Source organism: Manacus candei, unplaced genomic scaffold, assembly GCF_025592945.1.
Source record: "Manacus candei isolate 608988 ecotype Guabito, Panama unplaced genomic scaffold, ASM2559294v1 h1tg000013l, whole genome shotgun sequence".
Classification (NCBI taxonomy): Eukaryota; Metazoa; Chordata; class Aves; order Passeriformes; family Pipridae; genus Manacus; species Manacus candei.
The window spans coordinates 7761920-7783434 of record NW_026138061.1 but is presented as its reverse complement, the minus strand read 5'-3'; the positions used below and the strand labels follow the sequence as shown (position 1 = coordinate 7783434).

The following is a 21515-nucleotide window of genomic DNA, read 5'->3' as shown; positions in this document are numbered from 1 at the left end:
TTATTTTGTACTTGCCATAGTTTGTAGTGGCTGCCAGGTCCAGACTATGCATAGATGCTAAAACACTTCTGAATTTAATTGTGGGTAGTTTGACACCTTTGTAGCACCATAAAGGCTAAATGTAAATCCCAGGTTAATGAATGAGAAAATCTCTATGGTGTCATTAAATCTTCTCCAGAGTGAATTCAGTCTGCCCGATGAATAAATGTTTAATGCAGAGCCGTGTCAGATGGTGCCATCGATTGTAAGAGAAATGTAGTTGGTTTAACGAGGATCCCATCAGCGTGAGCTCCAGTTAATAGCCTCACAGTGCCAACAACTGCTTGGTGTTGCTTCAGGGCAGGAATCCCGGTGCAGAGAGTCAGAGATGCTCACATGGGCATGGAAACATTTTCTAGGTTTTAGGGATTATTGACAATGCCATCAGTATTATCGTGATTGCCATCTAATCTTTCTCTGTATTTAGAATAGTAATACCATGAGGGTTCCTGCAGTGTATTAATCACTCTCTTAATATCAGAAATTAGAGCTCCTTGCGACACATTCTTAGAAGTCGTGAGCAACTCTATTTATAGCCACATACATTTCCCTACAGTTTTAACTAAGAAATAGATTGGGGAACATTTTTGAGCTGGATATTTACAGTGTAGCAAAATACCTGCGGTTTTACAGGATCTGAGAGGCCAGGTTTTGGTGGTGGAGATGGAGTGGGGCTACAGGGCTGGCTCCTGTGAGAAGCTGCCACAAGATGTCCCCCATATCCAACATGGGCACCTGGCATCCAGCCAGGGTCAACCCACTACACAGATCTTTAGTTCAGTGTTCTACAATCTGAAATAATCCTATATCCTCACCTGTAACCCTATGAAATTAAAACAAATGTATATACAGGAATTCACTTCTGCAATACTTTTAGCTTGCCTCTATTTCTACTACTGCTGCTGCCATCGTTAATTTGTCTCTGTGTATTTGAATTTTTACTGTCTCTGAGGAATGAACAAGACTTTAAAAAAAATCCATAGTCATCCCAATATGAAGGTAAAATCAAAAAGAATAAGAGATAATTTTTCTCATCTCTCTCTTACCAGGAGTGAAAATAGAGCTTTTTTGTTGCTTAGGGTTTTTTTTCTTCTTGTTACTTGTTTTTTTTTATTTTGAATTTCTAAATGTTTTGCTTTAATTACCATAAATTACACATTTTCTACAAGAAGTTTTTTTGCAAAATGAAAACTAATTTTTTTTTCATTTAAAATGTCAAAGATCCTTTTTTGAAAGTTTTTTAAAACAGAAAATCAAGATGGAAAATAGATTCAATTTTGACAAACTGATTTGAAACAAAATAGAAATAAAAATAAATTGTGCTTGAGAAACTCCTTACCAGCTCCAATTGTACACTTGTCCTATCATGAACCACTTAAAAATTCCTCTAGGTGTCTGGAAATCCCTTTGATAACTCTTTTTTTCCCAAGCAAAGGGTAGCTGATCTTTGATCCCAGTCTACAAATCACCTAAAGGCATGTGAGAGTACAGGGGCACTCTGTCCACCATGGACTCTGACACCAAAGTTTGTCAACAAAACTCAACAGCAATTTTTATGTGTCCAGTTGTCTGCTTTGATGCTTTCAAAGAACTCTTTGAAGTAAAGTAATTCACAGAAACAGAGTGAATGAATTTTAGTGAGGGAGTGAATTTTAGTTTAGGATTTTCCCCATGAAGTTAGTTGTGTTCATTGCCACAGCTTTGGGCTTTCAACCTGCTGGCCAAAAGAATCCCATCACAACCCACTGGTGGATATTGGCCCACCACAGAAAAGCTCTCATGCAGCAGTGTGTCCAGCACTGCAAACTACTGGATAAGGAAGGAAAAGAGTATTTGTTAAGAGCTTGTAGCAACATATTTGCTATTTAAAACATCAGTATGTCTCTAGGGAAGGGGATAAAAGAAAATAAAGTGCCACCAGGTAAGCAGAGATGCAATTTTTTTTCATGAATAGTGTGTTCAAGGAGGCAGGGCTCCTCTGAAATCACTTTCTAGCAAGATGGGGGTTGTGGAACAAATTCCTACCAGCAGCTTACTTTTCCAGTGTTGTTTTTCAACACATCCCTGGTGTGACCTGGCAGACTCCAGCCTCTTGGAGTGCTACTGTTCACTGCTTGGCTGGACAGTGCTGTCATTCCAGTGTTCCTGTTCTGTCCTGAAAGTGTTTGAACCGAGGGTTGGTCCAAAGGAATAGACCATAAACAGGTCAGCAGTGGAGCTGCCCATTAAGTTTGAATTAATCACCCTTTTCACTGGCCTCTCCCAGTTTATCTCATGGTTGTTTCATGGTGTGATGCAGCTGAGTTCTCTCTTGGCACTGTAATGACCTGGAAAACTTAACACTAGGCTTAACCTGGAAAGTTGTGGTACGTAATCAGTGCATTTTTCCCTTGAGCTGGCATGATACCAAGCCTGAATGCAGTAACAAAGGGCCATTACATAAACAGTGGCTTATTCACATTATAGTTCCCACTGGCAATAAATTGATCATGAGTTTATCTCCACAGTCTCAGTCATCTATGTGTTTCCAAGTGATAAGTGATACCGAGGTGAATGCTGTCCTTGCATAGCTGGTGAAACAAGGGGAGGGAGCCAAGCTCCCCTAGATGAGCTCCCCCCAGGCCAAAAGCATTTCTCCTCATCCTCATCCAATGCTAAAAAGTCCCTCCCCATCTTTCTTATAAGCCCCCTTTAGGCACTGGGAGCCTGCTCTGAGGCTCCCCAGAGCCTTCTCTTCTCCAGGATGAACAAACCAAACTCCCTCAGCCTGTCTTCATAGGTGAGGTGTTCCAGCCCTCTGATCATTTTTGTGACCCTCCTCTGAACTCACTCTAACAGGTCCATGTCTTTCCTGTGCTGGACACCCCACAGCTGGATGCAGCACTCCAGGTGGGGTCTCACCAGAGCAGAGTAAAGGGGGAGAATCACCTCCCTCAGGCTGATGGCCATGCTGCTTTTAATGCAGCCCAGGATACCCCTGGCTTTCTGGCCTGTGAGCACCTATTGCTCCCCCAGTAGCCTAAGTACTTCTCCTCAAGGCTGTTCTCTATCCCTTCATCCTCTTGTCTCTATTGGTAGAGGGGGTTGCCCTAGTGCAGGTGCAAGACCCTGTACTTGGTCTGGTTGAACCTCATGAAAAAGATTTTAGAGCCAGACAACCTGTCAGAGCACTTCCAGTAGCATTCAAAGAAAAATTTCCCATTTGGCCTGAGCACATGAGTAGGAAATGGAGGACACTGTAGCACAATTAATCCTGGATATTAACACTGCAATTTCTCCAGCCTTTACAGGAGTCTGCTCTTGGTATGCGAGGGAGGAGGAGGTGGTGGAGGAAAAAATGTCTTCACCATGGTGAGAGGTGGCAACTCTCAGCATCCAAGGTTAAAGAAAGACTCCTGACCTTTTCTGAGCCAGATCCTCCAGTCATTTCTTCAAACACTGTGAGGGAGTTTTCGTTTCCAGACCACTCAGCAACAAGCCTGATAAAGTCTGCCAAGACAAATATTTATTTTGAAGCATCGGAATGCAAATTCCCCACCCAAGTTTCTGTTAATCTCATACACATCTTGCACAAAAAGCTTGCCCTGACCACCCAGACCTGTTATGCAGAAAGTCAGGGCAGGCCGTGCTAGAGTAGCAGGAAGATTCCCTATCGACCTGGCCAGCCCGAGCCTGCCGGCAAACCTGCTCATTGATAAGACACAAGTAGGTAATGATTTTTTTTCAGATCACTGGCACCTAAAATGCCATACAGTTACGCTCCATAAACCCCCTCAATTTTTTTCTTCTATTCACTGTGATAGATGAAACACTGGCCAATAGCTGGCTTCAAATTCAGTAAGCACAATAGAGCTCCTGTCTTCAAATTTGTCTGAAGCTACTTTTTCTTGTGGCTTAAAGGTTCCTGAATGCTTTTGTTGATATGATTAGTGTGATTTGCTTGTGCTTTCCAAAATTGTGTCCTGTGGTGGCTTTTGGTGTCTGAGAAGGACAGGGCTCACCTTTGCCTGCCAGAGCTGTGGATGTCATACCACGGACAGGCTGGCGTGGCAAAGGATGTGCTCGGGCACAGGCAGCACCCACTCATGTCTCCAGCCCACGAGCAGCCTTCAATGCCTTGTGAGACTGATCTGCTGGAGCTGAAGGAGATGGACCAGAGGTCTCACAGGGGGGTCCCAGCATCATCCACACTTCTGTCCTGTGTTTAACTCTGACTGGCTGCCAGGCTGTCTTGTAATTCACACTCTGTCTAACGTAGCAAAAGCCTCTTGCCCAGAGGTCTCTGGTGAGGTGTCAGACCAATGAAGTGTTTCTTTCTAAATGTCAGCCAGCTCCAGTCAGTGGGAGGCAGCCAGTGATGAGCCAGGGTAGGGCAGACGAGCCTGTGGTTTGGAGTGAAACAGTCCCCTCCATTGTTTCTCTCCAGGCCTAAGCCCAGACCTGGGGTGGAAATTTGTGTGTATTTTTCCAGGGATATGTTTTTGTTGCCCTAGAATGATATCTTCCAAGACTGTTCTGGGCCTCTGTGGGTACAGTAAGGCAAGATTTAACCTTTTATCTTCTCGCAGGCCAGGGCTTTGAGACCAGGAGTTGCTCAAGTAGTTACTCACAAGGAATGTGGACAGGATGAAAGTCCCAAAACGGCAGAAAGGATGCTTGGAGACACACTGTTGGTGTTGCCAAAAGGGTTTATAACAATATAGCTGCCAGTGGCTCAGCTGAGAAACTAATTCATCTCTGGAGGATTTACAGGGCAGGAATCTGAGCTGTACTTCTGAAAACAGGCACTTGCAGTTCTGCCACTGAGACCTTTCTAGTATAGCACAGTTTCTAGAAGTCATATTGCAGCAAACCTTGAACTTACTCCTTGAAGTATAGAGTTTCCAGCTGTAAAATACTGTGGGATGTAGAAGGGTTCTGTGATGATCACCATTAATCATGAGAGAGCTGCAGGAGGTCACGTTGTCCTACTGCAGATTCCAGCAGGGCAGGTGAATATATGAGTTTTGAGTCCAAAGGACTTTGGCACCTCTGAGCAATTCAAGCTGTGAATGGAACGCTGACGGTATCTCTGTACAGGGATGCTGCTCTCTATTACCTTTGTGCTATTCTGCCTGACAAGCTGTGTCTGGAAAATGCTGGCAACCTCAAAGTAGAGAGTGCATTTCACACCAAGGTCTTAATGTGAGTTACAGACCAGAAAAGCTGGATCCTGAACCATCAACATGTAACACAAGTTAACAAAGATCTCCTCAACATGGTGCTGGTACAGAGCACTTCTTTTCTGTGAAAGTAGGCATCAAAAAGGAGTCAAACACCAGTGTACTGGGACATTTATAATGTGGGGGAATGAGTAGTAGTGTGGTGATTTGTTTCTCAATGTTTTTTCATTATTATTTTCTACATTATTTTTGTTTAAGGCCCATCTTTTCAAAGAAATCAAAAAAAATTAACCATTGTGCTAATACTTTGTGGCTTCCCCTCCACACCATAAGGTGTCTCATACCCCGAGGCAGCAACACATCTCAGTCCCAAAGGTAAGGTTGACTCACCTGGACGAGTTTCACACCTGAGGCTGAGGCTGTGCAGGACCAGCCCTGGGACGGACCCAGGGAGGGTGTCCCTTTTTCTGAGTCCTTATTTCAGGCTCCCACCTGTCTTTGTACCCCTGGGCACCTTTGGGCTGGTGCAGACTTTTATGGGTTGGTGGCCCCTGGGATGGGCCTGGTAGCAGCTGGAGCAGGGTTTTATTTAGGCTTCCCATCCTGCTATTTTCTTTTTGTGCTCCTTTGTGGGTGTGCAGATGAGCTTTTGTCACAGAACCTGACAAGTGCAGTGGGAATACATCTCATTTGTAGGTGGATTTGTAAAAAAATATTTCCTGAAGGTGTTAAGAATTGTTTTATATTAGTCCATTGAACCGATGTGTTTTTATCTTTGTCTGTTAATTGCCAGATTGGCAAGGGACCAGGGACATTCTTCAGACTGTAAGTTTTCAATGCAAATAAAACCTACCTTGGAGGAAAAAAAAAATAGACTGAGGGAAAAAAAAGTTCTTTCTGTTCCTTCTCTGTAAAACATAAGAAGACAATGAGGGCAAACAATAATGATGGATTGATCCTGGTATATTTTATAATGTAAAATATAGACAAAGGATTAAGCTCTCATTTATGACCATTTAATCACAACACACCCAGTTCTATGCTCACAACAGAGCTTGGAGGAACCCACCCCTACTTCTGAACCTATCTCCCTCTACTCTTCCTGGAATGTAACCTTTCACATTTTGCCTCCATTGCCCATCACTGGGTGTTACCAGCATAAATAAGTTATCTCAGGGTGTAGAAAGGTGTCTTACATGGGGACAACAGGATACCTCTGAAGGGGGAGGAGTGGGAAGGTAACAGGCAAAATCCAGACCAGAAATAAGACCTTAAGCACCCAATCACTTAAGGTAGCTTAACCTGCTGCTTGCATGAGCTAAGCTGGGATCTCTGCCCACAGGCACAGCCACAGGCATGCAGTATTAAGCTCTGTTTATCTCTCAGGGGACTGGCTGGGAGAGGGCTGGGCACTAAGTCTCTGTACCTGAAGTCCCCAGAAATTTTTTCTGGGTCTCTGAGGCCAAAATAGCCTGTTCACAGATGTGCTAATGCTGAGGTCATGCCGAGGTATGTTGATAAGGGCCGTGTTTGGTATCATGCTACTTACTTGTAATGGCTTAATTTAACTACCACCCGTAGTATCCAGAGGTAGAACATTCCGAACAGCTGCAGTTGGCAGCCCTGAGCGATTTCCCAGAGCAGTCCCCACCCTTCTCACATCACAACACCTTGGTGAATCCTTTGGAAACCTTTTTGCAAAGATTTATGAATCAAATGGGAGAAGGGGGAGATTCAGGGACAGTCAGAGATATGGTGCGAGATGCTGTGAAGAGTACAAGTAGTGATGTTTGGCTTGGATCTTGCGTGTGTTATTAGAAAGGAAAAGAAGTCCTGGTTCAAGTCACAGTGAACTCGAAGAAGAAAGCATTTTCCATTCATAGAATCATAGAATCAACTGGGTTGGAAAAGACCTCTGAGATCATCAAGTCCAACCCTTGATCCAACACTGCCATGGTTACCAGACCATGGCACTGAATGCCACATCCAGTCTCATCTTAAAAACCTCCAGGGATGATGAATCCACCACCTCCCTGGGCAGCCCATTCCAATGTCTGCTCACTCTATCTGTAAAGAATTTCTTCCTAATATCCAACCTAAACCTCCCCTGGCAGAGCTCAAGATCATGCCCTCTTGTCCTACTGCTGGTTGCCTTCAGTCTTCCTTTTCCTCAGGCCCTAAATCACATATGTAGTCCCTGGAGCCTTTCTGTGAGGTATATATGTATACATTTGTTATATATGTATATATATATTTCTATCACAAGTATCCATAGGAAAAGTGAACATTCATATGAAACTAAGTAACAACAATTAAAATAGACCATGGAGTGTTTATATCCACATGGGAAAAAAGCCTTTGGAGTTCTGGTTTCTCACCTTCCCATCACATGTTATAAAAGACAGCATGATTAGAAGTTTGAAAACATTGCAGTCCACTGTGTAAACACTGGTTTGGGTCTTCTTTTTTTTTTTTCTTTCCCAAATTGTAAATATAACTTTAACCTTAGCTGAATTACAGAAATTAAATAAATAAATCTGATGAAATAAGTGCTTGTTTTGGAGGCCAGAACTGTTTTATGAACAATACTCCATTTTATAGGCTTTTTCCAAGAAAGGCTGGATAATCCCGATCCCTCCTCCTCTGAAAAATATAACAGAAGAGCAGGAGTTGTGTTTACAAATACTGACTTGGCCTAGCACTGACAGCAGTGGGGGTTCGACCCCCCAACATCACAGCTCTTGAATTATCCACTCCATAAATGGAGAACTAATTTGCTTCTGGGATTTGGCATATTTTGGGAGGTGATAGAGGCTGTGTTTTTGTTTAGACTAACAACTATATCCAGGCTAGTAAAGCAAATGTGTTTGGGGCTGCTCTGTGACACAGAGACCAGCTGGTGTGGATGGGGCTGTGTACGGGGGCTGTTCTCCTAAGCTCCCTTTCTAAATCTCCAAGTCACAGTGGTAGCATCCTCATCACCTCTCAGGATGCAATTCCTGAACTTTACCTGGGAATAGTTCTGAAGATTCCTGGTTACTCCAAAAACTTCCCTCTTAAATATTAAAGCAAGCACCTGATGATTTCCTGGTGCTGCGTGATTTACCGTGGAAGGAGCATGAGCAGACAGGGTTAATAAAGCCTTTTGTTATCCAGTCTGACCCACTCATCAGCCCTTGAGCTCCTATAAATGCAGTTGGAGGGGCCAGACTTAAAATAAATCTTGAGGCATTTGGCAATCAGCAGCTAATTGAAGGGCACATGCTGCCCATCACATGCAGGGAGAAACCTGGAGCAAAGGCTCAAAACCATGGGCTGAGGCTCCTGTCTTCGGATTCAGCTTTTTGGGACTTGGTAAATATTTACACACCACCTCAAAAATCCAAGTCTATGCTATTTCCAAGATGCCCTGTCAAACCCTTTGGAAAAGTGGTTTGGCCTGGGGCAGCTCCTCTAAGATCCCCAGAAGAGGAGCCAGCAGCAAAGCTGGGGATGCTGTGGCTACCAGCTACTCTTCCCCCACATCTGGATAAACATCACATTTGAGTGATGCAATGAGGGGGATTCTGCATCAATGTGGCACACAGAATGGGTTAAAATGGTGGGGTTTAATGGTAAAAGTTGCAGTTTTGTTCTTTGTTGGTGTGAAGCCTGCAGCTTAGCAGTGAATGAGACTTATCTCTCTGGGCTTTTGCTTGTTCGTAAATTGGACATATTCTGACACAGTAACATGTTTTTCTTCCCACAAAACAACAGCACTGTGGGAGGAAGGGATTAATATTTTGACTTTTAAAATCTTCTTTAAATCACTGCTGCTAGGCCCAGGACACCAAGAAGGGAAGGGTGAGCAGCTCTTTCTTCTGTATCCCCAAGGCAGCTTCATGCCTCTCTACCTCTCTCTTGGGGTCTCATAGGAACTCTCTGAGATCACAGGCTGCCGTCACCTACCCTTCCTTGGCAGGAAAAACAGCAATAACCCATGTGAAACAAAGGCTATTTTATACTTTGATTTCCCCTCTCTGTCCCAGGACATGACAGCTGTTCTTGCTTGGCTTCTCTGAATCACAGGTCTAGTCCCAATCTTTAAGAAATCAAGCTGGGGGGGGAGCAAGAGAAAGGAAGCAATTGATTCTCCCTATCCTGCTCCTCCCTCCTTTGCCGGGTGCTTTTTGTTCAGCTGCTCTGAGTTATGAACACTTTGCTGCATATCTTGTGGCTATCAAGGTCATCTTGAAGAAAGGTGGTGAGTCATTGCCATTCAAATAGCTACAAACTGTAATTCAAATAAGGCCAGAGCAGAGTGAGGAGGCTGATTCAATACAAAGAGACTCAATGTCCACAGGTCGATGCTCTGCCCTTTCCGAAATTTCACCCTGAAATTTCTCGGTATGCAAATACCACAGCAGAGCTGGAAGCTGCTGCTGCTGTGTTCAGGTCTCTGAGCTGATCAGAAGTTTTGGGACTGGCCGAGAAAAGCAGAGAAAATAGGTTGGAAGGAATGCAAAAAAAAATCTGAAAATTATTTTTCTTTCTTTTTTTTTTGTTTGTCTCTAGGTTGCAAACTGCTCTCCATGGCTTAAATGGGCATCAAAGCATGTCTTCCTGATGGAATGTACATCCCCATATGATCCAATCCCTCAAGAAGTAACTTCTAAGAAAAAGAATAACTACCCTCTTCTTTCTGCAATTTACTTGTTTTAATGTCTGGCTTACTCTTACGTTCAAAACCTGAATTTTAACGCTGATATTGCTCCCCTTTAAATATTCTGGTACACAGAAAGACAAGGGTCTGTGTCCATTAAACTCTCATCAGGAGAGGGTAGCAGCAGGACACACAGAGGTGGAAGGAACTTGGAAGCACTCTGAGAAAGTGAAAGGAAATACTCAGCTTTGCCTTTTTTAAGCCCATTTGGGAAAGATGAAGCTTCTTCCCTTATGGATGAAGGCATTGGAGTTAGTCTGTTCAGCCTAAGCCCGGAGTAGTAACTGATCGGTGCCTGCTGCACCTTTTCCTTTTTGCCTTACACTGGACCCTACATTGTACTTGATCAGCAGTGGTGGCAGAACCTGAGTGGGAAAGATGGTTGTAAGGAGGAGAAATGTGAAAATGTTTACATTCGCCTTTTTGCTCATCACGGTAACATCGTTTCTGCTGAACTACACACACCAAGTGACCACGACCACCTGGGATCCCAGGCATCTCGTCATGCAGTTTTCAGAGCAAGTCCACAAACTCTTCAAGTACCCCAGGAGACCTTGCAGCTGTCACACGTGCATTTCGGAGATGGGACATTCCTTCTGGTTCGATCAGAGATTTAATTCAACTATGCAACCTTTCTTGACCTCACAAAATGCCTTGATCCCAGAAGACAGCTACAGGTGGTGGCTGGTAAGTGGGACTTGTGGATACAGCCCAGAGTTTGAGTGACAGTCACGGTTTCAGGCTTCAAGTGATGCTGAGCAGATAGCAAGAGATGGTTTCTACCAAAAGCATTTGCTGTCTCAGCTGACAAGGAAGGCAGAGGTGGGAGGAACTGGGTGTTTGTGCTGCTGTTTAGCTCAGAGGGGCTTGTAGTGCATGTTCGCTTGCTCCAAGCTAGAAAAGTCCCCGACAGAGTTAGGTGGTAAATCCAGAATTTGCAAATGTCAATATTGCCATTTTCTCCCTTCTCTTTGAAAGACCAGACTTCGTAAGCCAGCTGGTTTTGCATCAGATAAGCTTTTTGCCATCCGCCGAGGCAGCAAAGCAAACTCATTGAGAAGTGTGTAATTCTCCTGGGACTCTCTCTAACATAAAATGTGTAAATAATTAGAGGATTAAATGAAAAATGATTAATTGCATGTGTATGAAAACATTCTTCATTATGGCTGATGATGTAAAACAGGCCTGGAAAGCACATGGGTGGCTGTGGGTTGCTGGGAAGGAGCAGCCCCAGCATATCCTTGAGCAGGATGGTCCAACCACCCTTGGAGCCTGATCCAAGTACCATGAAAGCTAGTGGATACCTTGTTCAAAAAGCACAAAAGGGAAAAAGGTCCATCCTGATGTTTTGCCCAGTAAAAGCCCCTTTTATATTCTCTTGAAACAAGACCTCGATTGAATGATCTACTCGTGGCCTACACTGCTGAGCTGCTAAAGCACAAGTTCTGGCTGCAGCGACCCCAGTGAAATCACAGTTGTATTGCACTTGTTTTCCTCCTCTTTGGGAAAAATAGTCCCCTGTGCCTTTCTTTGAACACACAACAGCCTCCAACTTGGTGTCTTGTGACAATCATAATCCTCGTTATTGAATCCAGGGCTTTCAGCCCTTCTATGGCACCCTGAGGGGGCCTTTCTGATTGGCACCCACTATTCTGGTGGGGACATTTAGGTTTTGGAGGGGATGTCAAGTGCTGTGGGAATGAGGCTGTATTGGATTTATCACTTCTCACTCCTCTGGCTGTTGCATTTACTGGTGAAAAAGAAATGCCACTGAACTCTGATATTTTTAATTGTTGTGCAAATGATATGATCGTTTTATGATGAAACCATTGTTTTTGCTATGAGTCTTGTGTACTCCAGGTGCTGTATCCTTTCACCTGCTCCTTGGCCATGACTCTGATTTCCCATTGCTTGTGTTTTTTCTTGCAGCCTCCAGACACTTTTCCATTGTGGGGGTTTCCTAGCTGGGCTCTGCTGAAGTTGTGAGAAGGGAACATGGCAAGCTGAGGTCCTAGATCCCCTTGCCCTGGCTTGAGATTTCATCAGGGAGCTGAGCTGAGCTAACAACTGGCAGTTTTCAGAGGAGGGGGCATACCCCAAATTGAGCTTAGTAGATCACTTGCACAGCACCCCAAGTAAAGCCACACTGCATTCTGCATTGAGAACTCACTGATTTAAACAAGAGGTTTAAATGCATTCTCTCTAAAAAAAAAAAAAAAAAAAAAGAAGAAAAAGCTTGGGACACTCAGTACACTAAATTTGTGATTCTGCTTCTTGTAGTGAAACTGAGAGAAAAAAAGAAGCCATTATCTGAATTCACAGAATCAATTAGGTTGGAAAAGACCTTTGAGATAATTGAGTCCAACCTATGACAGAACATCACCTTGTCAATTAGGCCATGGCACTGATGCTATGCCCAGGCTTTCCTTAAACACCTCGAAGGACAGTGACTCCATCACCTCCCTAGGCAGCCCATTCCAATATCTAATCACCCTCTCTGTGAAGAAAGTCCTCCTAATGTCCAACCTAAGCCTCCCCGGTGCAGTTTTAGACTATGTCCTCTTATCCTGTCCCTAGTTGCCTGGGAGAAGAGATCAACCCCCACCTGGCTACAACCTCCATTCAGGCAGTTGTAGAGAATGATAAGGTCACCCCTGAGCCTCTTCTTCTTCAGGCTAAACAACCCCAGTTCGCTCAGTTACTCCTCATTGGACTTGTGCTCCAGACCCTTTACCAGCTTCATTGCCCTTCTTTGGACTCACTCCAGCGCCTCAGTGTCCTTCTTGAAGTGCAGGGCCTGGAACTGGACACAGTAGTCAAGATGTGGCCTCACCAGTGCATTAAAAATTCAGCTTAACCTGAAACAGATTCTTTCAGGGGACGTCTGTTTCTTTTTCAGCAAAATGAAAAAAACAGTGACTTTCAGAACAGTCAAAAGTCTTCCCTCCTCTGCCCCAAATAAAAGCTGTTCATTAATTTTCAGAGCTGTCTAACCCTATTTTAGTGTTTTCTTTCTTTCTTTTTTTTTTAATTCAGATCAAGTTCAAAGGGAATATACCACTTCTGAATACAAAATCAAAGCATTCTTTTTTTTCAGAGGGTAAAAATAAATCTTTTAATATTTCTAGACATTTTGTATCTTCCACCATGATGTGTGAAATTTTTTGGTGTCCCCCAAAACTGCATTGTGTATTGGAAGTCAGTAACTTACTGGAAATCTTTGCCCTAACCCATGATAAATGGAGAAAGTGCCCTGACTCCTCTGAAAGATGGTCTTGGGTAAACCCAGACACGATGTGGCCTCACCTCCTCTTTGCTACTGATTTCTAATGTACATGTTGTTTTGGTTAAGCTTTTTCAAGACAGTCAGTGTCATTTCTGCAGTAAATAACTCCCAGGTGCATCCTGACGGCACTCCCTTTTCCCTGTTCATTTTTAGGTTCATCTTCAAAGTGATCCTGAGATTTCAGCCAGTCTTTAAGAAAACATTGCTCATGGCCATGCTTTACTCTTGTGGGCTTTGCCAACGCAGTAATTTGTCACTTTTTACTATATTTGTACATAAAGATGAGGCATAAGGAAACCTGAGATTGCTCAAACTTCTCTTCAGGGGAGAAATGACTGTGTTTGCTCTCAGGAACTGCCTTCAGACAGTGTGGTGGTTTCCTTGTGCTGTAACTGAGACTCTGAGGTGATGGTGACTTCACTGGAGTTATTAATTACATGGCTGTGACTTTCCTGTCATGGGATGGGTTTGGACTAAATGCAGGCAGAGCCCTTGCTGGAGAGCTGCCCGTCTACCAAGTTCAGCCTGCCCTCCCTCCCCCTTTAGCTCTGTTGCTGTACATGTGAATGTTATTCATCCAAATTGTCCTGCAGCATTAGTATCCCTCCAGTGCTAGGACGGTGAGGACTGATTTCAGAGACTAATGGCCAATATTGGAGACAAAGTGGCATTTGGGGCTGAAGAATGGGGTGGTTTCACTTGCTTATATGGCTGCCAGGCTGCTTCATCGTTTATTTGGAGAATATATGGTTTAAACTCTTATCTTGGTGGAATGTGGCCTTTTGGAAGGAAATATTCCTGCCTGCTCTGAATAAAGTTGTTTGTCCATACTGGATTTAGTGCTACCACCTGTGAAGGTGAGAAGGAGAAGAGAAGAGAAGGTCAGTGCCACCATTTCTGCAGCGGCTCATCCTGCTGCACGAGGCAGGGCTGCTCTGGAGAAGCACCTGAAAACGTACCTGGCTGTTTCTGTGTTCACGGAAACAAGAGGGATGTTGTCAGGACTGCTCATTTCTTTTCATTTGCTTAAATCTACACAGCTGATAAACTCTGTCTTCATCACTTTTGTCTGGTAGCAAATAATGGCCAAAATTCTCCTCCTGGATACACTCCTGCAGCTGCTCCATGCTCTTTGTGACTTAAAGTTGAATTCAAGTCCTCCGCTCTAGGGAAGGATCTGGGCCTTAATAACATTCCAGGCTGTAACCATTTTGTGAGAACTTCCTTCCTTCCTTCCTTCCTTCCTTCCTTCCTTCCTTCCTTCCTTCCTTCCTTCCTTCCTTCCTTCCTTCCTTCCTTCCTTCCTTCCTTCCTTCCTTCCTTCCTTCCTTCCTTCCTTCCTTCCTTCCTTCCTTCCTTCCTTCCTTCCTTCCTTCCTTCCTTCCTTCCTTCCTTCCTTCCTTCCTTCCTTCCTTCCTTCCTTCCTTCCTTCCTTCCTTCCTTTTTCCCTTCTTTCGTTCCTCCTTCGCTTCCTTCCCTCCCTTCCTGTCTCTCACCTCCTCTCTCTCTTCTTTACTTTCCCTCACCTTATTCTCAGGGACTGTGAGAGTCTCAGTGTTTTGGAAGGTGGCACCTGGTGTTACGTGATACATTCCTTTCTGTTTATGTTTTCTTTCCCACCTTCCTGAGCTGGTCCACCTGCAAGTTTTCCATTGTTTTACTATGACACAAATGCTGTGGATGTTCTCTCTAAAATTAGTAACCCATATATAAGGAAACATATCAAGAATTACATGCTGTAACACAGCACAGCATTTATTTATAGTTTTCTTGTTTTTTTTTCAGGGGTGGATGCATTGTTCTTAGTGGTCATAAAGTATTAAAAATATGAGATCAGAACATGCTGTTCTAAATTCAAAATAAACGTGTTGAGGTTGATGGATTAAAGGTGTGATAAGTAAATTCAGGCTCAGAGTTTCCTGGCAATTTTATCTGTAGCACACTGTTCATAAACTATTGTGTTATAGCAATTTTTATCTTGAGTCTTATGATATTTGAGAGTTTTGCCTTCTTTTTTTTTTTTTGGAAGATAGCTCAGCTCTTGAGGCCATGTTATTGGTGTATCTAAAAGAAAATATTAGTTTTAAATCATTATGTTTGTAGGAAAAAATGTAATAAATGGCTTAAAAATTTGCTAACCAGCTAGTGAACAAAAGGGCATCCCCAACACGTTCCCTGGGGAAGCTGTGGAAGCTGCACTTATTTTTAAGACAGCGGCAGAGCTCCTTGGCACCTGAGTCATGCATTTTGAATGCTCTTTGTAGAAAATGTGCCCAAGTGCTTTGATCACCAGAAGTTTTCTTTAAAACTGGGACGCTCTCGGTGACACTTTGAAGGGTTCAGCACACTGAAGGAAGCGTGTAGCTACCAGATCTCTGCAGAAGGTGGTACCGAATCCAGGCCAGGTCCCAAGCTCTGCTCCCAGTACCTGCCACGTGCCAGTCCTGCTGTTGCACTGCTTGGTTGGAAGCATGACATTTAGATCCGATTTGGGCATACTGGAAGAATCTGACCTTGGACTACCTCTTACCCCCACTGGCAGCCACCACACGAGTCCTGCTGGGCTGGAGCTGCTCCTCCTATGGTGAAGATAGATGGATGTGAAGGTGGTCCAAGCTCACAGGTCTCTCTAAGCACTGTGATGCACTGTCCTGAGCTGCAAACACCCTGAAACCAGAAACAAGGGCACACAGGCATTGTCTTGACACAAGAGTGGCGTAGAGGTGACTCATATCAGCCATGGCAGTCAGAAATCACACAATTTGGCATATGCATATTATTGTGTGCTATTTACATAATATATGCACATATGCATTCATATGTGAGAGCATAAATTTTTTGATGACACAAATCATTAAACAAAGACCAGACTCATGAAAGCGTCTATATTCTTCCCCTTCCAACTCTCTGATGCATAGGAATTACAGGACAATAATAATGCCATATTTTCCAAATCAAGGGAGAATTTTAAAAATTGATGGTTTCCTTTTAACCTCCCCTTCAGTCTGCAAAATGGAGATTACCTGGTTTTGCCCCACCAGAGTGGCTAGGATTAATCTTCATATAATGTATAATGTCTTATAGTGTTGCATGAGTGTAATGCCTCCAAACTGCTGCAGCAAGGCAATTAGTAGCTGTGCAAAAAGAGGTTCTCATGGGGTTTTATTCCCTCTTAAACTTTTAAAAACAGTTCAAAAATTTAGAAAAGCCACAAACCCCAGTACTGCTACACCAACTTCCCCCAGCTGCCTGGCTGTGTGCTGGCAGAGATGCCTCATCAGTGCTGGCTGCTGCCAGACCCACACCTATACCTGTCTGCCTTGATATGTGTTCTACCTGCATCCACATGACACCAAAGATTACAAGTTAATCTATTCAACCTGCTAATAATTTGGGATTTTGATGTTGTGTTTAATACACTGCCAAACTTGACCATTTGTGCAGGGTGCACAGGCACTAGGACAGTATTCCTTTGAGGTTCTCCTGACTCCTTTGAGGCCCCAACATAAGAAGGATGTGGATCTCTTAGGCCAAGTCCAGAGGAGGCTGGGAAGATACTCAGAGGCTGGAATACCTTTCCTATAAAGACAGATTGAGAGCGTTGGGGTTGTTGAACTTAGGAAAGAAAAGGCTCCAGAGAGATCTTACTGCAGCCTTTCAATACCTAAAGGGGGCTACAAGAGAGCTGGAGAGGGACTTTTCACAAGGGCATGTAGTGGTAGGACAAGGGGTAATAGCTTTAACCTGGAAGAGGGTAGGTTTAAGATTAGTTATTAGGAAGAAATTCTTTCCTTTGAGTGTGGTGAGGCACTGGCCCAGGTTACCCAGGAAGTGGATGCCCCATCCCTGGTAGTGTTGAAGGCCAGGTTGAATGGGGCTTGGGGCAACCTGATCTAGTGGGACCTGTCTCTGCCCATGGCAGGGGGGTTGTAACCAGATGATCTCTAAGGTCCCTTCCAACTCAACCCATTCTAGTATTCTATGGTTCAATAACTGTAGCTGTATCATCACCACTCCAAGCTATTAGCTCTGAGCAGCCTTGGCTGAATTTACGCTCTCCCTTTGCAACCCCTTAGCCAAGTTTTTAGGTATTGCTTCTTACAGTAGCTGTCAATGTGATGGTACCAGAGAGCTCAGTAAAGCCTTCTGAGCAGTTTATAAAAGCAGCAAATTCCTTGTCATCCTTAATGAAGGTGCATGCATGGTGATGAGAGAAGGAACAAGCACTTCCTTGGAAAGCCATTCATGGCTAAAGAAAGAAACTTTGAGGGTTCTTTTTCTTGCTTTCTTTTTTTTTTTTCCTTCCTTGATTTTTTTAAAATAAGAAGATATAAATCCAACTAGTAAATTTCTGTATGTGAAATGGGGAGTTTTTAAGGCTGGATAACAACTTAGATAACATCTTCCCTGTGAAGATGATTAGAAAACTTCTCAATCTGAACTCCCGATTACGATTTTTAACAATCTAAGGTGAAGAGTTAATTCTCAAGTGCCAGGCAAATATTTTATGCAGGGAAGCTGCACAGTTAAGTGATCCATTAATATTTTATATATGGACAGAAGGTGGATTAAGATGCTTTGTGATCTTGGGCAAGAGGTTAAACTGCTTCTTTAGGCACATGTATTGCTTGCACAGACCTCTGAGAAAAGCAGCCACTTCACTCAGGACACAGGGGTCAGGTATTTCAGTGTATATAAGGCCACTTCTAGCAGCTATATCCATACACATATCCCTGTCACTCAACTACAGAACTTGGTGAGAGGATGTTGTCCCAGCAATGCCACATAGCACTGCTATGGCTCTGCCTTGCACAGAGTGGACAGACTTTCACCCAATGCTTCTGTTGATTTATGGGAAAGGCCAGATTTGGTTAAAAAGAAAATAAAATTACATTACCCAAAAAAAAAGGACAAAAATTTGATGTGGGAAAGTGAACTATAATCGGCTTGTAATTGTAATGCTATTAAAAGGTCTTTTTCAATAAGCCAAGCAAACATTGTGCAATAAGGCATTGGCTGTGCATTAGATCTGAACTTTTAGAAGTTAGATGTGCTTTGGAGTTAACCACCTTTGTTCCCTACTCTTCTCTGTTTTGTTGAAAAATCAAAGACTGACTAGTGTTAATTGAAGATTAGGCCTGAAAAGTAAAGTTCAATCAGATGATCATTGAGGAAATTTAAACAGAGGACTTGAAATGAGTTAAACACAAGTGTCTCATTGTGTGAATGTCCAGCACACAGTGCAGTAAGGTCATCATCCTACTTGAGGTCACTGAGAAGATTTCTAACATTAATAATAGTCTTTCCTGTTAGAGTTGTGCACAATTGAGGGGTTGTAGGATGATGGTATCCTGCTTTCAGGCTGATGTTGGTGCCCATGTTTCAACTTGTTTGCAGTAGTTACTCTACACTGACAGCAGCATAACAGAAAGGCAGATGCCTGTGCTGTGCAAATACAGGTGCCTATCCAGGATGTTTCTTACCATTTTAATGCATCAAAAATGCATCAATACTCCAGGTCCTTTCCTTTTATGATTCTGTCATTCTGGATGAAAAGGCAATTTAACCTAAAAAGAGAGCCCAGGTAGAATTTTAGAATTTTCTCAAAATTACCTTCCACATCTGAATTTTCTCAGGCAAAATCAGTTCAAGAATAAGATTTTGGTGGTTTTGCCTTTCATTTCTTAAATACAATTAAAATCAGCTCACCTTTACAGAGAGAGAGTATACATGGGTGTGTGCAAATGTGTATTCAAATAACTCAAAACAAGTTCCTTTTTTAAAAAAGGTCAGATTTTACTACATTATACACCTGCTACTACACTCTATGACATCTATGACATGTCCAATTATTTTGAAGGCTGCAGGCTTTCTAACATTGTTTTACACATATTCAGAGTAATATCGGGTTAGATTGGATTCACAAAGAATGCACAAGAGTTTAGATATGTGGCCATGTGTTTTTATTATCACACATGAATTTGGAAGACAACCTTTTTCACTTAAGTGATTGAGCCATCCACTGAACAGTGACATATGTGGTCATTAATGTAGTATTTGTTTGGACATCCTAATTACCTTTCATCCTAATCACCTTCTGCAGTCCATATGCAAGTATATAGGCTAGGAAGGATTAGTCAGAAGATTAAGTCTATGTATGCAAAGTCTATGTATGAAAACAAATGTCTTTGTCTTCTTTGTTTCAAATTCTTGGTCTTAACATCACCTTGTAGCTCTGAACTCCACAAACCTGCTGTTCATTTCAGTGCAAATAACGTTCTGCAAGGAGACAGCACAGAATTTAAACAAAAATTACAGTACTACATCTGTTTGTGTGAGAGAGGGAGATACAAAGACAAATTAACAGTTCCTGGTGCAGCCAGGGGAAACGCATTGGAAACTAAAGCCAAATTCCCCCAGACCATTCCTGGGAGTCGTGGGAAAAGGTGTTTCTCTTCTCTTCCTCCCTGTCTCTCCTCACCCTGGGCTGGCAGAGCAAGACAGAGCCTTTTTGGCCCGTTTTGTGCTGGAGCCATTCTCCCTTTGTGAGCTTGCAAGCAAGTAACACCACGAGGGTGGGCAATGGTGTCTGTGAGCCTGCCAGCACTCTCAAACTTTTTTAGTAGACCTCAGAGAGCTGAGCCCCAGAAAGGGAGTGTCTGACCATCACCCCCCCTGCACCTTGCCTGTACCTTCCCAATCCAGCCATTGTTTCCACCATGCACCATAGAGCTGCTACAAAACAGTTTCCCTCCATGGCAACAGACACAATGAACAAGATCCGGGTGGTTTTCCTCATCCTGGAGATTTTTTTTTAGATGACTTTGCATCTCCAGCCCTCAGGGCTAACTCTACTGTAGTTTTCTATTGCACAAGCAGCTGGTTCCTCCACACTTCACTTCCCATCTCCCTCTCCCACTTCTGGCATATGCCAAAATATGTGGAAGGGATATAAGCCATTTCTGTGTTCCATCAGGTTCCCTGAGACTTTTCTGTCCTTTTTAGAAGAGCTAAAAGACGTTATACAAGTTCTACCAGAAGATACCTGGCCTAGGGTGAGTGTAGGCTTATAGACACCAGAGGAACATTTATTCTAAGGCCAGCCTTGGGAAGAATGCATGATCTGTTCCTTCATGGCTAGACAGAGTCTGAGGATGTGTGGGAATCTGTGGAGATGGAGGAGAAAAGGGGAGTCAAGTTAAAAAAGTTAATGGGAAATGGTTTTTACTTTATTTTTTTCACATTTTGGCTCCCAACCTCAAGCCTTGTGCTGCAGAAAGCAGTCTTCAGGCAGACCCAAGAATGATATTTGAGGAGACATTTGAAGCTATGTCTAGCTCACAGAAAAGCTTCCTGTATTGATAACCTGAAATGATTTTTCTCCCTAACAGAAATTGCAAGCAGAGAAAGCTCCAAGGAATTTGAACACTACTCTCACAGAATTGTTTGGGGTCATTCCCGGGGATGGGGATCCCCTGCAGGAGAGAGGTACTTACACGTGCAGACGATGCGCTGTCGTGGGCAACTCTGGGAACCTCCGGCAGTCGCAGTATGGCCGAGATATTGACTCCCATGACTTTGTGCTCAGGTGAGTAAAAACCACCTCAGCTCCAGATCCCTTTTTTGTCTAAAATTCACCAGTATTTTGGGTGACAAGTGTGCAAACAAGATTTCAGGGGCTATCTAGTGAAATCTGGTGCTAAAGTCAAATCTAAGTTCCAGGAATATAAATTATGTGTGTTGGAGATATGACCCCATGTTTTAGCTTGGAAAAAAAAGTGTTAATAGCTGTTGATACTGTAGCTTGTTCCTCATGATCCATAATCATACATGTTAAAAAACAGAGATGGAAAAGAAATTGTCAGTTTTGAATAAAAACTACTTCTGCAGCTATTACTCACAAATGATCTTTTAGATATTTAACTGACTGTATCAGATTTTCCTTTCTTGCACTGGTTCATTCTCAAGCAATGGTGGGGTGGGGAAGCCAAAATCACTTTTCAGTGGACAGGAGGCAGCTGTTTGGCTGCAGGTACTTTTTAAAGGATCACATCTCCTTTCCCTTTTGAGGCAATGAAGTTGGCTACTTTGTCTCACTGAGATGCAAGTGGGAACTAGGTAAGCAGAGCTAATCATCCAGATGGCAGCCAAGATTCCTGGACTGACTAAATCAATCTCCAACATATCGTCTGCCTTTCACACCACACCTACCAGTACAGTACAATTTGGGGAGAAATAAAGGGCAGGAAGGGAGGGATTGAAAATACCACAAGTGGGATTATACTCTCAGAAACAACAAAACACTCAGTAGGAAGCTGTGCACTGA

At 43.2% G+C, this 21515-nt stretch overlaps 1 protein-coding gene across 3 annotated transcripts in view; it reads left to right on the top strand.

Annotated features, from left to right (window-relative positions):
• Positions 1–21515, top strand: part of ST3GAL1 (ST3 beta-galactoside alpha-2,3-sialyltransferase 1) — a 77963-nt gene that overhangs the window by 41866 nt on the left and 14582 nt on the right. For all 3 annotated transcript variants that reach the window (XM_051778578.1, XM_051778580.1, XM_051778579.1), the window contains exons 2-3: positions 9756–10590; positions 20581–20777. In XM_051778578.1, coding sequence (XP_051634538.1) covers positions 10282–10590; positions 20581–20777 — 506 coding nt within the window. In that variant the 5' untranslated portion in view covers positions 9756–10281. The remainder of the gene's footprint in view (positions 1–9755; positions 10591–20580; positions 20778–21515) is intronic.